Source organism: Lissotriton vulgaris, chromosome 4_1, assembly GCF_964263255.1.
Source record: "Lissotriton vulgaris chromosome 4_1, aLisVul1.2, whole genome shotgun sequence".
Taxonomy (NCBI): domain Eukaryota; kingdom Metazoa; phylum Chordata; class Amphibia; order Caudata; family Salamandridae; genus Lissotriton; species Lissotriton vulgaris.
Window position 1 is genome coordinate 1,747,557,300 of NC_141691.1, and position 17,820 is coordinate 1,747,575,119.

A 17,820-nucleotide genomic window follows, 5' to 3' on the forward strand; every position below is an offset into this window, starting at 1 on the left:
AAACAACAGTACAGTAGTATCTATTGCGACTGTAGTTTAACATCCATTACTTATACATCTTGCCACGGAGTACAGTAACCTCTGAATACATATCCCATCAGGTATTGTCGAGCAGGATCTCATTGTTCTAGAACGGTAGGTGAGGCTAGATTTGAGTCCATACAAGGTAGTCAATAGGCTGTACCTTCGATAAGGCGATTGCCCTCTAATTCAGCTCTGTATTGTAAATGTTTCTATTTCCCAGCCAATGCGTTAAACTGGAGAACTGGGGTGTTATAAGAGGGGGTACACCATGTTTAATGTGTAAACATCCAAGAAGGGCCTTCTAATTACTACTGTCTGGCTAGGTCTCGGGTCGCGCCTACGCGGAGGGGGAAACATCTGCAACATCCTAGGGAGAATTTTGCACCTGCCGTCTGGTTCGGGCCCGTCCAGCACTTGCTCTCTAGATTGGCCCTCCTGCGGGTCTGGGGGGGGGGGGGGGGGGGGGGGGGGGTGTTGTGTGGCAGGGGAGCAATTTCCCTGGGACCCAGACTCGTCCGAGGTTTCTTGTGCAAAGTAGTGGCTTTGTGGTCTTATATTGAAACATTGAAACGCTGAAACGTATTTTCTTTGCTCACACGAACATCCTGAAACTCTTTGGTGGGGATAGCCAGGACATATTGGCGTGAGTTAACTTTACATAGAAAACGCATAATCATTGCATTTCACTGGGAGACAATTTTCTTTCTTTTGTGTCTTTTCCCTTTCCTACGCTAACTACTAATTACTGAACTTCATTGGCAATTAAAATGTGATTTGCTTCTTTTGTTTAGCTCAATTTCTCACAAGTAAAGAAACGTGGTTTTATTTAATCTTCACAGGAAATTTTAGTGTGTGGCCATTCCCTGGAAGTGAACATGATCACAAGCTTGGACTTTTTCCTTAGCGTGTCTCAGGTCCAACTTCTACAGCAGTTAATGCAAGTCAACATGGCTGGTCTGGAACCTCCAAGCAAATCCTCTGAGGTACTGAAATAAAGATTTCTAATTGAATATCAGTTTTTACCTAAATTGTTTTAAAGTATGTTTATTTTGTGTAGATAATATCACAACTATTTCTCAATTTAGCATTCTCTTGACCATAAACAAATTTGCACCCTAAAATACTTCACAATTACGCTGAGTTAATAAGTTGTTAATGCCACCGAAGTGCAATTTCATTATTGGCCTTTAGGGGTCAATGACCATTGTGTACTATAAAGATCTTTACCAGTATTTGCTGAGGACATTAGATCCGTGCTTTCACCCCTCACCTTTTGTGACCATTGGGGTGCTTTTTGCTGTGGGAGCTTGATATTTTGCTGTTCCTCCTTTTAGTTAATGTCACGTGGCCACAAAGCTATGGCAATGACAACACAGTGTGTCTTGTGTTGTGAAATATTTTTTCTTTGTTGATTTGCACCCTTACTTTTCATTCACATGACTAATGGACATTGTGATCGCTCTTATGTTTTGGGGGAAGCCCAACCAAGACCACACTTACTTTTGTAATGCTTGAAGGAGTCATACAGGGGCATTGTTTCCACTTTTGGGAACCTTTTTCCAAAAAAAGGCAAATGTTTGCATTTAAGTTTCTGACATGTATTAGTGCTGGTTTCTGACTATTTAGAATTCATAGAATGTTTCCATTTAATTCCTGGAAACCATGACATTCCAGGTTTCAAGGCGCACACCAGTAAATCTTTTAAGAATTCAATTTTTGCATGCAAGGGAATATCCGTGTTTTAAGGGTTCCACACATGCCGTTCCTGCTGCCTTTCAGCTTTAGCTACCTCCCATGGAATTGAAGGGGCCCCGGCGACCTTCCGGTACAGCCACCAGCACAGTTACCCCTTTTTAGGTCTCGCCTACACAGAGCGCATGCACTGCGTAGGAGACCTTAAGCAATCGTGCAGCTCTTTTTACAAAGCACATATTCGTGCTTGTGGTGGCATAAGGCCTGCGGGAGTGCGAGTAAGTGCTTTGAAAAAGAGCCGACTGCTCTCTCCAGCACGTGCGCACCACTCGCAAGTGCACCCCTCCGACTTTCTTTCCCGGTGCAGCGCAAGGCGCGCGAGCTTGTTCATGTTTGCAATGCTCGCAACAGGGTAGAGGGAGGCAACACTCCTAGAGAACCTCCACTGGTCATTGGCTCCTTGTGAGGAGGTGAGCGTGGCGTAACGCAGCTTTCTTCGCTCCGACACTGCTCTCAGGCCCCCAGCACTGCTGTTTTGCTCGTTATTTTTAATTTTATTACTTCATGCATTTACAAATCACGCTAAATTAACTTGTACATCATTAATTATTTTTTTTCAACAGCTCACCATGCAGCACATTAACAAATAGCCCAAAAATATAAGTATTAGTACTGTAAATACTTCAAGTTAGTTAAAAAACTGTTGAAGGTGGCGCACGAAAGAGATGGAAGAAAGCGAGAGACGAGTACGCACACATGTAAAAACGTTCATTCTGCCCCACCTGGTACACTCAGTTTAATTTTGAACACATCTGTGCTCTCTTGCCTGCAGCAAGGAAAGGGTCTACGCTGCTCAGGACAACACGCCATGGCTCCATCACATCTTATCACTCAACGTGAACCCCAGGCTCACATTGCTGCCCGATTACTCCTACCCGGTCCTAAACATTTCCTGAGTGTACAAGCTAGAACTAACTCTCAGCACTCCACCACTGCATTTAGACGCAGGACAAAGACACCCACAGAGTGTCAAAAGCAAAGGGCTGCAGCTTTATAATTAAATAGGATCACTGCTTTTCATCATATATATTTCCTTTCCCCCTCTCCACGTTGCAACGCTGTTTCCACTTCACATTACCACCTCCCTTCCCCCAACACCAGCTCCCGCCCCGGAGTGTGCATGTCATTATGAAATATCTGTCTGCGTGCCCAAGTCAGTATGTAAAACACCAGCTACATGCTGTAGATAACTACATTTCTTATTAAATAAAAGCACTACTTTTAAATGTTTTTCTTTCCACCTTTTTCATTGCCATGGTGCTGCTTGTTTTAATTACTTTCTCACCACCCGTTATTTGTTTCTACACCCCTCCCACCTGCCTTCTGGGTTTCTCCACCCACCCCGTCTCTGCTCATTCTCCCGACAGAAGGAAACAATCTTGGCATAGCCAATAGGTCTAGCTTTTGGGACTTTATAAGTATTTTTTTAAACTTTATTTTCGGGTTTTTACAGTACAACCTCCCATTGTATCACATTTAAACATTGTCACACTAAACCAGTACATCATAATAACAAGTCCTTCATTCTTTGGTCAGAGTACAACATATTATACCATAAGCATACAGTGATGATGCACAACATAAAACCTAGAGTATTCACAACAGGTAGCAAAGTAACATATTACCGGCGATGTCAAGCCAATTGACATTCAGTGAACATGGCGATCAGTCCACATGTCGTTGAAAAACAGAAGTATTAAATGGTGGGCGGGGGCTCAATGTCCGGTTCCGTACCACTATGTAACATACAATATTTCTTCAGGAGTCCCCATATATCTGTGGGCCTGTAAACTAATGGTAGTAGCTCAGCATATGTAGTATTCTGCTCCTGACACTAGAGTAGGTCAGCCATCCATTCCTTAAATTTCGGGGCACGGGCCCTGCCTCATCTACAGGCCACCCTCCGTTTAGCTAGCAGCAGCGATAAAGCCACGAACTTTGTGTGCGAAGCCGGTATCTGTGCCGTTTATCCCAGTAGGGTGAGCAATGGGTCCTTATCTAAAACGCTGCCAGTCATGCTATCTAGCGCCAGTAACACTTGCTCCCAGTACTCTCGTATGGTCGAGCATTCCCATGCTAAATGACAGAATCCTGCCCCGATTGCTTGCATCGATCGCACCTATCTGTATCAGCCAACTTAAACCTGAATTTCTTTACTGGCGTGTAATACAGCCTATGCAGGTATATATAATGTATGATTCTCAGCCTGCTGCTGGCCGAGATCTGGGCTGTTTGCCCACAGCAATATTGCCATTGTTCGCCATTAATTTCGCGCCCTAATTCCTCGCACCAGTGCGCACGAGATCTACTGTGGACTTCCACTCTGTTCACTCGGATGCTATTGTATAAGCCTGACACTAGATGTTTCCCATCTACTGATCCCAGCATTTGGTGCAATTGGAGAATATTTTTCGGCTATTGAGGAAAGTCAGGGAATATAGCCCGCATCCCTTGCCTGAGGCGTACGTAGAGAAATATGTCGAGAGGCGTTGTTTGCACTTCTTGAAAAAGGTGTTCTACTTACCGGAACATTCCATTGGGAAAGAGGTCTCCCCAAGTGACCAAACTGGCAAGTTTGCAGAGCCCCTGAAATCCCTGCTTTAGTAACAGTGAGAGGAGATCTGGGTGATATGACAGTGGGAGCCACGAAGAATAAAGTATAGGAAATTCTAGCAGTGCTGTTATCTGGTGCCACGTATCCACTGTGCCTGAGATAGTAGTGGGTGGCGTCGCCAGCGTGCTGACAGGGTCGTGTTTCACTCAAGTCAGCGGTATTGGGGCAGCAAGCCAGTCTGCCGCAGCTATTTTACGTCATATAGCGAGGGGGTGTACCCAGTAATATGCGTAGTGCGCTTGCGTGCTTAAGAAGTATATTTCGAAATCAGGAACATCAAACCCTCCCTGCGCATATGGCCTCGTCAATGTCGGCCAGTTAAGCCTCGCTTGTCTCCCTCCCCACATTAGTCTAAGCAGCTCAGTTCGCAATGTTTTAAAGAAAAATCGTCCTGGCGCATAAGGAATATTAAGGAACAGATAGAGGAACTTGGGGGAGCACAACCATTTTAGTAAGGGAAGCTCTGCCTGCAAGTGAGAGAGGCAGCGATATACAACGTGTGACATTAGTGTTTAAGCGTGTAATGGCTGTACTATAGTTCTCTCGTATGGCTTCCTCTCTGTCCCTAGCGACGTGGATCCCGAGGCATCGCAGCTCTATCTCGCATCACTCTATAGGAAAATCCAGTGAAAATTTTGAAGCCGCCTGCGTAAGTGGGAAGACCTGGAATTTCCCCCAGTTGATGCCTATTCGGGATAGATAACCGAACCTCACAAAGTCATGCAAGATGGGGTTGATATTTTGTTGCGGGTCTCTGACATATAGCGTAATGTCGTCCGCATATAACGGTACAAAAAGGGGTGGTGATGGACGGAGCATCTGAATCCATCAAACACTCACACCCAGTCAAAAGATCTGGGTTTAATCCATCACCGTTCTTTAGCCCACTCTGCTACCCCAGTTCAGACATGGCTATATGCAAATCAGTCTGACCCTGTGCCTCATGGGAACAGTCCAGCCCGAACTGCCAAGCCATGCCTTCCCTGGACCAGAAACAAGCTACAGAGGACCTGTTTCTGGCATTCCAGCCGTCTTCAGGCCGGCTTGCTTGAATCCAGTGGCAAAGTGAGCAAGGGACTCACGTCTGAGCATACTCTTGCCTGAGTTTCTGTTTGACTCCCAGGAATTTCTGACGTTCCTCCTGCACTTGAAGCGTGAAATCCGGGAACATGGTAAAGGGTGCACCATCGTGTGTCAGTTGCTTTTTCTCCCTGGCAACCCTTAAGGCGACATCCCTGTCTCTGTAATTCAACAGGCGAGCAATGATTGGCCTGGGGATATTACCCGTGGAGGGTCTCAGCCCTACGGAGCGATGAGCCCTTTCGACCACGAACTGAGGAGAGAGTTGTTCCGCACCCTCCACTGCCTTCAGCAAGCACTCAACGTACTCCTCCATTTTTCCTGTATTCGTGCTCTCAGGTATACCTAAAATCCGTATGTTATTCCTCCGGCTTCGTGCCTTAATGTCCTCATTTTTCGCCGCTATGACCCTGAGTAACTTATCCATTTGCGCTGCCGCCTTTTTTAGCTTGACCGTAGTGTCCTCTACCTCAGAGACGTGTTGTTCCGTCTCCTTGAATCGCGTCTCTTGTCCTTCTATCTGCAAACTACAGCGTCCATCCGAGTTGAGACTGTGTCCATTTTTTCTGCCATGTCGCAAAACCGTGTCTGACTTCACTAAGAAGCGACTTGAGATCATCGCTGGATGCTTGCTGGGGGTCTTGCTGAGGGGCTTCTGCTCCAGTATCTGACTCAGTGTGCTGCTGTTTAGGGTTTTTTTTGGCCTCAAATGTTAGACGTGGCTGGCGAGCGTTCAACCTCCCCATCCTGCCGCTAACTCTTAGTTTAGGGTATTCTCTACAACCCCCTGGAGCGATGCACTTCTCTCATTCCTGGGACAGCTCTTCAGCACCCAGGAATATCCAACAAGGCACCCACTTCTATGTGTAGGTAGGCTGTAGCTCCGGGCCCCTCTAAGGTCTAGGCAGCGGTTGGTGTAGACCCAGTCGGTCCCCACTCCAAGGTTACACTCAATCCATACAATTTAGCACGCTCCCTGTCGTGCCTCACCTCTGTGGTGCTATGCCGCTTTTTCCACAATCCGCAAGGCATGTAAATACTGTCTCTCTGCGCAGGACACTCACCCAATGTCCGCGCGTTGGTTCAGTTGCTCCCGCCAGTTAGTTCAGCACTGGGGGCAAGCACAGTCCATTGCCTCTCCTTATGGTCATCCCCGTATTCCAGCCGGTGAGGCGCAGCACAGTATCTTCCCTTCCGAGGCTCTATGTTTAGCGCTACTCTTCCCTTCTTTCCCCGTTAGCGCCCCAGGCCATCCATTCTCCTGTCCGGCGTTCCGTATTGCAGCAGCGGCAGTCCCAGCCTCAGAGCCTCTCTCACTGCCTCTCTCTTGTTCTACAATTCCCAGCAACTATGCCTGCGCTTCTCAGCCGATGCAAGCGGAGTCCAGTATAGGTTACCGTCTCCTGGCCCAGTCGACTTCTACGGCCGTTGTTATGGCGGCACCCCCCGCAGCGTGCCTACCTCTTCAGCTCGCTCTTTTTCAATTATCCAGGCATGCTGCGGTGCCGGGCAGCAAGCAGGACATCGTACTGTTCTCCCAGGCAGAATATCACATTTGCTGATGCTATGCACTGGCGCCCGTTGCATTGCTCTGTCACTAGGTTTGTGGGGCCCGGTAGTATTAGGGTCTGATGCGCCCTCATCTAAAATGGCCGCCTTGTACTTCTATGGCTGTGCCTTGCCACCTTGTAGTCCCCAAGGCCAGCCCGTCGTTACCGCTATGCCGGGTAGCTCCCTCCCGCCTCACCGCACTTTCGGATCGTCGCTCAGTAGGTGCTGTCTGTCACCCTTCCCACGTCCTGCTACACCGCGAGTCAGGGCAACGTTTTCTGCTGCTGGCCAAGCTGCCACTTGGGGACCAGGGCCTCTCATACTCCGCAATGCCACACATACGGGAGGCAGCAGGCTCCTCTCCCAGCTCTCACTACTCCTGCCTCTCAGCCGTTCCGAACCCCACCACCAGCCGAGATGTCAGCACCGCTGGGATCGCAGAGTTTGTAGATTGTCACCTCACCCTTTTTCGCCCATAAATGCAGACGATGAGCCACATAATTAACGGATTTAGATGCCGGTCTGCGGGAGCCTCACTCCATGGCGGCCATTCTGCTTGTGCACCACTTAGGGCCCCGGACTTTATAAGTATTTAGTTATGCAGCACAATACCCTTAGTGCAACAACATCAACTGTTGCAAGGCTAAACACTTATAAGGTCCCAAAGGCGAGACCTATTGGCTATGCCAATGCTTGTTTTATTTCCATATGTGGTATTTAACCTCTTAAGCCCTGCGCCTATACCAGCGGCCGACTGCACCACTACCTCGGGAGTGCTGCCGTCGGCCGTTGGACGTTCCAACTGCACCTGCGCAATGGAACGTTCAGCACTGGAGCTGGACGTTCCAAAGCAGCTAAGGTGTTAAAGCTTGGTAGTTATGAGCTTTCATCCACCTCAGATCCGATATGTTTAAGAAGTTCACTGCTTTGATGAAAAACAAATCCTAGTACCGTTCCTGAATCATGTTTGGTTTAAAAATCGTGTTAATGGTCTTATTATTAAGCATGGGCGGAAAATCCGTTTCGCTCGCGGATTTTGCGGATTTTCGGTAAATTCGCAATCCGCGAGATTCGCGAATCTCCGGCAAAATCCGCAAATCCGCGAGCAGCGGATTTTGCTCGCACTGTTGACGTGAGTTCGCGGCTTCCCAGTACAACTTCGCGCCCCGCGAATAAGCGCTAAATTGCAGAAATACGATCTTAGCAAAACTGAAACTACTTACCAGGTTCAAAAGTTCAGGCTCATCATTAGTAGCCATTTCCTGTAGTGCTTCCTGAGGGGCCCCTCCAGAGTTCAGTTGCCTACTTGCAACTATTATGTGACCCTGCTCTGAACCTCAGAATAGTTACACATATGCCACAAAGGTCCTGAATTACAGCTAAGGGAGACAAGCAGGAGCCAGGCTGGAAGTTCAAATCCATTAATCAGCCCCTAATTCATTATTGTCAGTTGGGGCAGGGCAGGTGTTGTAACTAATTTTGCAACAATGAAAGCACTTAGCAAGTGCAAAAGATCACTAATCAGGAAGCACTAAGGAAGCAGGTGCCAGCTAAAAAAATATTCTGTGACACATTAATCAGCCCCAAATCAATTCAGGTCACTTGAGGCAGGGAAGGTGTGCTTTGCTTTGCCACAATAATGTACACTGACTGGACAACCAGAGGGTGCTGTGATGAAACAGAGGGTGGCATGGGTGGGCCAGAGGGTGGCATGAGTAGTCAGAGAGTGGCAGTGGTGACAGAGAGTGGCAGTGATGAAGAAGAGTGTCCCAAACAGGCTGGACACGTAGAAACAACAAGTTCGCAAAACTTGCGACCCGACAGGTAAGTTCGCGTTTGCGAAATTGTACAAAACCCTCGCGAACTGGCAGAAACCCGCGCGAACACAAAAAAAAAAATTGCGAGAATTCGCGGATTTTGCGAATTGCGAGTTCGCAAATCCGCAAAATTCGCGAATGCGAGATTCGCAAAATTTGCCCATGCTTACTTATTATCAGTTTCTGTAAATCAGGCATTACTTTCTTCTTATTTGAGTCCCAATGAACATTTGGATAGGGCTATCTTGGCCATTCTCAGTCCTCCTTTTGACAAGTTCTCGCTTCTCAGATGCTCTCCATGTTTTGCTCCTTTCTCCAGACCTTTTAGCTTTTTGTGTGTGTTTTCAATTAATTAATCACATTGGATGCTCTTATCTCCTTAATACGATCCTACCCAGGATTACTATTAGCACTTGGAATCATTAAAATCGGACTCCAGCACGTTGTGCGTGCAGTTAGCATTACTGCCTCAGAGTAGTGTGTCTAAACATGTATCTGACATCATTCTGATTCCTCTGGCGTCATCTCAAGTTTGCAGCGCCTCTTCTTTTTCTCCTTACTGTCACTTCTTTTGAATTGTTCACTGTCTTTCCTAAAGCAAAGGGCAAACATTTGTAGAACGTATTAGTGAAAAGTGTTAATTTGCTAGTTCAGTTTTACAAGATCATGTGCTGGTGGCAGACATAAAATGACAAGTGGTCACGATCATTGATGGTCATTGGGAAGTCCTGCGAACACATTCCCCAGGCCCCTTAAACACACATGCACTGGACCTGGACTGTGCATGAGATTCTCATACTGTACTGTCCAGATACACTAGGTATTAGCCTGTATTTCATTGGATAGGGGGATGAAAATGTATGAGGAGCTCCATCAAACAGGTAAAATAAGCAAAACAGCACTTACCGAGGTTGTTGCAGAAAACAAGTACAAGGAGATTAATTATGCAATTAAAAAAAAGATATTTGAAAGCTAGAATAACCATTGAGAGGAAGCTGTAATTCAAACTCATCATCAACCTTAAAAAAAGGCAAATAAATTGAGATCTTTGTGTATTGTTGTTGTCATTTGTCTGTTTTACATAATGTTAGCAAGCGAGATATCAGCAAAAACAAAATGTGTGTGTGTAAATCTTTTGTTGATTTATCGAGCTTGTGAGAGCTGTAGTTTTACTTCCTAGGTCTGGCTTAGAGGCTTTTATAGCTTTGTACCGTCCTCTTTTTTGACCCAAAAATCGCCATATTCGTGGTCTATCAATCAGTACTCTTCATCCACTGGTATGCTGAAGTGTCGTTCACTGTTAGCTTCCCTCTCTCACCACATCATACAAAATGAGGGAATGGGTCAGCCTACTTTACTCCCTGGTTGTCTTGCGCTGCGCATAGTAGAGTTTTACCTGGTCCCTTGTCCACAGCAGCCTGAAAAGGAGAGACATGGCTGGTGTGCCAGGACTGCTGGGCCACTACGTATTGTTCTGGTTTTTAAAATACGTTTTGCCTTTTTTCATATTGAGTATGTTTGCAAAACGAATGCATGCTTGCCAAGGTCAGACCTATTCGCTTTACCAATGCTTGTTTAAAAAACGATATATCTAATTAATGTTGCTGTGGAAAGACTTTAAATCAGCTACGTTTTAGGCTGTCAAACTCAAGATCAAGGTGAAAGGACCAGAAAGGAGCAGTGCTTCTCACATTAGCTCCTGAATGTAGGGTCTCTTCTGCAAAACATATTGCGCATCTAAGGTGAACTTGGGTGCATAAAATATGTAACTTGCAAACATAAAATCTCATGAATGCTCATGAGTTCACCCTTTGACGACTCCCTTTAAGGAGAACCCTCTTTCCAGGCTTACACTGCCCTCTCTTCTACCTTGAGTCTTTCCTATCATTACCAGGTTGTGAAGCCCCTAAGCTTAAACGTAACAAAGATACCCTGCACCCTGGAAATTACCATGGCAGCCGTCATTATTACACCCTTACCTGCTGCAAGGTGGTTACAAGTTTCATTCTGCTTTTCCATGCATCATTTTGCTACTCTTCGTCCCTTGCAGCAAGGCCCCCTTAAAGCAGGGTTTCTAATCATCCTATATACTGGGACGGTGCTGTGAACTTTCACAACAAAGGTTCACAGAAGACATTTGTAAGAAACTGGGTGACGGAACCATGTCCAACACCGCCAGTTTACACTGCCAGGCAGGACTTTAAGTGGGCCGAGCTTCAGACCCGGTAATAATTTAAAACGGACATTGGAACGGGCCCTTATTGGACCCTATATTCATGTCCTTCAATTCACTGGTAAAAACTTTGATGATATCTGAACGATTAATGTAAAAATGTTATGATAAACCATGTCTGTGATTTATGGCCTGATTTAGATATTGGCGGACAGATTACTCCATCACATCTGATCGAGACATCTAGCCACAGATTCCTTACCTTTGAATTTCCCAGGCGTCAGACTGGATCCAGAAGATTTTTATTTGAGTATTACTCTTGTGCGCCTTTTGGCTCCACATGATGTCGTTGGTGTCGTCTCCACTGTTATGATTTCAGCGGCACCTATATAGACGCCACCTCCAATCGCTGATGTCAGTTCTTTTTTTTCCGTGCCAGGCAGCGCAGATCCGTGAAGAGAGCTGTCCTCTGCCTCTTTTTGATAGGCTTTTTAAAAATGTTTTATTGAACATTTTTTGGTGTGTAGGATTCCAAGAAGACTTCTGGATTCAAGCTGTGTGATGCCTGTCACCGCACCATGTCCGTAGTGGATCCACACCTGGTCTGTCTTTGGTGCCTTGAGCGTGACCATGATCTGAAGTCGTGGTCCGACTGCCAGGCCTTGGTTCTGAAAGCTTTTATGGAGCGGTCCCTAAAGCTACTTGTGCCTTGGCGCTCAGAGCCGCATCATTTGCCCCGAAGCTCTTGTTCTCAGTCCCAGTCGAGAGGAAGGTCCTGGCACCACTTCCGGGGTGCTAAGACTCCGTCCTCCCACTGGAGTTTGTCGGGTAGGTAAGGTAAGAGGCATGAGAAATACAAGAAGTCGAAGTGAGTGAGTGAGTGAGTTAAAATTTGTAAAGCGCAACTTAGCCCTTAGTGTACTTGGATTTCTCCCTGTCAGTCGGCTGAGGAATCTCAGCGTTCAAGGTCTCTTTTGCCTCAACCTGCACCTGGTTCAGCTCCGTTATTCCCTGCTTTTCTGGGAGCCGGAGCGACCCCCACCCACTTCAATGAATTCTATGACACCATGTGCCTCACATTTGGGCAGCCTGACCCTACTGGCACACCTTTGGGCCCCGTGAGCTCAAAGGGAACTGAATCCGGTTCTGTGCTGGAAGCTCCGGCACCGATTAACCGCTCCAGCACCGATAAACCCTCCACATGGATACAATAATGGATCCAGACTGACGCTGATCATGCCACTGCAACCTCCCCTGGCACCGGCCCCACCCACCGAGACTCCCCACGCCACTGGTGGCGTCAGCCCCATTTTCATAGCCAACGACCCAGAGCCGGATCAGCGCCTATTGATGCCTAATTCGGCTCCAACAGAATCCTTTGGTCCTAAGTCAGTTCCTTAGCCATATTCTGAAGGGCTACGAATAGAGGAAGATTGGAAGGGGTCGCCAGACCCTTCACAAGACCAGCCAGAGCAAGAAAAGACTGGTATGAGGTATTGGTTGAAGCCAGTGAACAGGACACCTCTCCAGATTATGGTCTGCTTTCTCTCCCTACCGTGGCTACGGAGGAGGGAGCGTCATACGCTATGGGGCTGCGAAGAGCAGCTGAGGTCATGGACCTTCAGCTCCCTTCTGTGGGAGTCAAGACGAATATCTTGACAGAGGTCCTGCAGTTGGGTGTCTACTCCTTGGAAACCTTCCTGCCTTTTAATGATGCCTTGACTGATGTCCTACTGGGAACCTGGTTTAAGCCTAGACCAGTGGCTCCTGTGAATAGGACAATTGCATGCCGCCATCGCCCTGCACTGGGCGACCCAAACTCTTCACCAACCTCTGAGAGATTGGTGGTCCAATGCTCTACATCCCAGGGCGCGTTCGCTTATGCACCCTCGGACAGTTAATCCAAGAGGCTGGATAGTTGAGGTAATACAATGTTTTCTTCCGTCAGTCTTGCATTGCCAGGAAGGAAATCCAAGAGGCTGGATAGTTTGGGAAAGACATTTTTTTATTCAACCAACCTTGCATTGCAGTTGGTAAACACCACATGCCTAATAGGCTGTTATTCCCACTCTCTGTGGGAAATGACTGTGCAAGTGCTGCCACAGGTCCTAGTGGAGGCATGGGCCATCCTCTCCCAAACAGTATCAGACAGGAGAGATGCTGCAAAGTTTGCCATTCTTTGGGTGTTTGACACGACCGGCACGCTGGGGAGAGAAATGTCATCTACGGTAGCGGTTCAACACCACGCCAGGCTAAGAACTTTTGGCTTATCATGAGCGTCGAAGGAGTTAAGAAAAGCTGAAAATAACTCTGCCTACTGCAGTTATACCGAGGACAAGTTTGAGACCACCATGTCGGGGATAGTTTGACATTAAAGCAACAGGTCAAACTGGAGAGTGTGCCTTTATATTATATAAGTTAGGGTGCCGGGTGCACAATTACCCATGCGCAAATTAAAGAAAACTGAAGTGGAATAACAAATGCGAAATCCTGGAGCTAACTTACCACGGGTACAATGGCTGGCGCAGATGGGCTTGCCTTTGGCGTATCTGCACCACAGTCCCAGATTTAACCATACGGTGCCACAATCCCCTTGGGCAACTACAGCATGCACTACCAAAAACAAGCATTGTTATAGCCAATAGGTCTTGCCTTTGGGACCTTATAAGTGTTTGGCCATGCAACACTTGATGTTGTTGCACCAAGGATATTGTGCTGGATAACTAAACACTTGTAAGGTCCCAAAGGGAAGACCTATTGGCTATGCCAATGCCTGTGTTTTTTTTTTTAAAAGGACAAGCAGTGCCATCAGGATCCGGCTGCCACTTAGTCCACCGTATCCCACGTAGACGCTGCAGCCATCTTTGAGAGAGGTAGAGAGGTAGAAAGGTAAAGAGAGGTAGAAAGAGAGGGAGGTAGAGAGGTGTATAGAGAGAGAGAGAGAGAGAGTGTAGCGGGGTGGTAACAGAGGCATCCCCGATTGATTGCTGGGTGGCTGACTCTGCCTCACCTCCTTCCTCCCAGACGACTGGTCCAGCTGTCCACTGCTTTCCAACACCAAAGGAAAGGAAGAGGGCGCCTTTAACTGGGCCTACGACGGTGACGAAACCACGCCGCCACATGACCACAGAGGGTCCGGAATGGTCAAAGACCCGGAAGCCCTCTACTCATGGTGCGACGTCACCCAGGAGGAAGCGGAGTGGAGCGAGGAGGTCGGGAGTGAAAGCGGAGGAAACTGAGAACGGAACAAGGAAAGCGAAGAGTGCGGAGAAGACGGGAGAGGAGTCAGTGGAGGCGTTCTAGGAGGCCAACGACCCTGTGGACCGCCGTGCCACGCTCCCGAGGGAGGAGTGTGGCTCACACAGGTACGGCCGCGTTTGGCAACCTGGGTCGGGAGAAAGGGAGGAGGTCCTCTTGTATAAAGTTGTAGATAATCCTTCCCAACCTTTCCCGCGTCCTTCCACCCCTCCCTTCCCAACACTCTCGTTCCTCACTATCCCCGAGCACTGTTTATATTTGTATAGCACCGGTGTCCCAATACACCCCCGGTCTCCTCGTGGGTATTGTGTAAATTGATTGCGAGACTGACGGACTCCCCTCTGTTGGTTTTCTTTTGGGGCTGAACGACGCCGGGAACCAGAGTGCTACCTTCCGACAAGCTGACAGGACGAGGGTAAGATCATCCAGGCTGAAGAGTGGAATCGCAATCACGGACCGGGCGGAGTTTGCGAGAGAGAGACTGACGTCTCGTAGTAGAAAAGCACTTTTAAAAATAAAACATTCACTAACCAGAAAAAGTCTCCAGTCGATTCCTAACCCCACGCTTCAATTGGTGTCAGAAGTGGGATCTGCCCCCTCCATCCAGGTTTCAAAGATGGATCAAGTAATACAACACTTGATTGAGGGGCAACAAAAGCTCGAGTGGGCCATCAGACAGCAAATTACCACCACAGACGCTGATAGGGCCCTCTTTAAGAACACTATCAGCGCACAGATTGAAGGTTTGCAAAAGGTTGTACAGAACCCGAGCGCCCCAGCACCATTGGAGAGAAGATGCCTTGCGCCACATCCCGCTGGGGTTGCACTACAAAAATATGTGCCAGGGGAGGACCAGGATGCTTTCCTCACAATTTTTGAAAGGGCAGCCCGTGCCTGTGGTTGGCCAGAGGATAAGTGGCCTTTCTTTCCGGCTCCGCTATTGATAGGGGAGGCCCAAGCAGCGTATCAAGTTGCTAATCATTCTGGAACTGCATCTTACCCTGATATAAAGGAGGTGATTTTGGATCATTTGGAACTAGACGCAGAGGCCTATAGGCTGAGGTTTAGAAAAGAAAAAGGGGTAACCGGAGAGAACCCTAAGACCCTGTTCCTGCGTCTGAAAATGGCGGCTGATAAATGGTTGAAGCCCGAGAGCCGTAGTAAGGAGGACATCATGTCAAATATTTATCTCGAGCAGTTTATGGAGGCCTTACCCTATGGAACCCAACGTTGATTGAGGCAGCACTCTGGCCTCACTGCTGCCCAGGCTATAGAGATGGCTTCCAATTATGCAAGGGCTCAACCACGCTCCTTCCCATGGGACACCGACAAAGGACCCAAACCTGTCCCTGCTGTGAAACAGGAAAAAAGGAGCAAGATGGGGCCAGAGCCCCCGAAGATAGGACCCTTCAGGATGGAGATAACCCAGACGAGAGGACCCCAGTGCTTCGAATGCGGGGAATGGGGACATATAGCCCGGCTTTGCCCCCGCAAGAGGAGTGCTGATGAACCTATGGAGGTCTGATATATCCCCAAGGCGGTGATGTACACAGCAGAGATGGGGCCTTCCTTTTATGTACGTGTTCTTGTCAATCAGAAACACATAAAGGCACTTTTAGACTCAGGGTGCAGACAATCAGTGATTAAGAAAAAGCTAGTGCTTCCCTCTCAATTGGGTTCTGATGTAATGGTGCACATAAGATGCGTGCACGGGGACGTAAAGCCCTATCCGGTGGCCCACCTCACCCTCCACCCTGTAGGTAGAAACCCCTGTTCAGTTAAAGTGGGGGTGGTGACTACCAGAAGATCTTATCTTAGGGGTAGACAACCCTGATTTTCTGTCCATGTTCCAGAGAGAAGTTAAGGAACAACTAAGGAGCCAACCACAGGGTACGTATTTTACAACCGAGCCCTGGGTATTGGACCGCAGTTTTTAGTTTGTCAAGCCAAGGACCCTACCCTCCTTAATGCCTGGGAAGCGTCTCACGTCTACCAGACCTTCCCTACCACAACCTACCCCCGTTTCACGATTGAGAATTACCTGTTGTATAGGGAAGGGAAAGTAGGTGAACCCCCACAACTGGTAGTTCCAGCAATTTTCAGGGAACAAATCCTCTTCTATGCACATACCCACCTAACCGCAGGGCATTCCGGAGCAGAAAAGACCACGCAAAACATTGTCAAACTTTTCTTTTGGCCCGGCATCTATAAGGAGGCCGAAACCTATTGCAAACAATGTGAGGTGTGTCAGAAAAAGAACATGAATAGACCACCCGCTGTCCCCCTCCAACCCCTGCCTATTATAGGGAATCCCTTCGAGAGGGTTGGAATGGACCTAATTGGGCCCCTCCCACGTACTGCAAGGGGGCATACCCATGCCCTGGTAGTGGTGGACTACAACACCAGGTTTCCCAAGGCTTTTGCTCCTATCTCCCCGAATACCAGGAATGTGGCAGAGAAGTTAATAGAGCTGTTCTCAAGAGTAGGATTCTCCCGAGAAATTTTAACAGATCAGGGTACACCCTTCGTATCGAGGTTGATGAAGGAGGTATGTAAAGCGTTAGACCTCCAGCACATACGTACCTCTGCTTACCACCCCCAGACAGATGGGCTGGTAGAGAGGTATAATTGGACACTAAAAGCCACTCTAAAAAAAATGTTGTCCGCTGAGATTTCCAAGCGCTTAGAGACCTGCAGGTGATTGGGCGCGCTATAAATCTAAAATAACAATAACAATAACAACAAGGATTGGGATAGACTGTTGCCTTTGGCTCTGTATGTCCTACGAGCACAGGTACAGAGTAGCTTTGGGTATTCAGCATTTGAATTACTTTATGGACGTCAGCCCTGATCCCTACTAGAAATAACCAAGGAAGCCTGGGAACGGGAGAAGGCTGCAGACCAAAAGTCCTTGTTAGAATATACCCAGCAGCTTAAATCCAAGCTAGTTAAACTAAGAGATCTGGCCTATTTCAACCTAGAGAGAACCCAACAAAAGCAAAAGCAATACTATGATAAGGGTAAGAAGTGGAGAACCATGGGGAAAGGTGACTGGGCCTTAGTGCTCTTCCCCTCTTCAACCCAGAAATTCAAGAGCGAATGGATGGGACCTTATCAGGTCATTGAAACCATCGGCAGGACAACCTATCGGTTGCAGATATCACCCGCTCGACAACAGACGTTTCACATAAACCTACTAAAAAAATTGATCGGCCTCTTCCCTAGGCAACCCACTTCGGTTTGCCCTCATGGGACGAGGGCTCAACGTTAGAACAGCTACCCATCAATCCTGAACTATCTGAGACAGAACGGGGGGAACTCCTAAAAACATTGCATCCTTTTTCCAGTCTGTTTTCGGACACACCAGGTCGCACCCACATGGCAGAACACTGCATCGACAGCGAGGAAGGGAAGGTAGTGAAGCAGAGAGCCTATAGGATACCAGCAGCTAGGAGAATGGATGTTAAAAGGGAAGTACAGGAGATGCTCAGACTTGGGGTCATACAGCCTTCTAGAAGTAATTGGTCCTCACCGATTGTGATGGTCCCTAA

General features: G+C 47.7%; 1 protein-coding gene across 1 annotated transcript in view; it reads left to right on the forward strand.

Annotated features, from left to right (window-relative positions):
* VPS13B (vacuolar protein sorting 13 homolog B) overlaps positions 1-17,820 on the forward strand; it is a 2,999,480-nt gene that overhangs the window by 1,970,961 nt on the left and 1,010,699 nt on the right. The window contains exon 33 of the mRNA XM_086966051.1: positions 864-1,007. Coding sequence (XP_086822177.1) covers positions 864-1,007 — 144 coding nt within the window. The remainder of the gene's footprint in view (positions 1-863; positions 1,008-17,820) is intronic.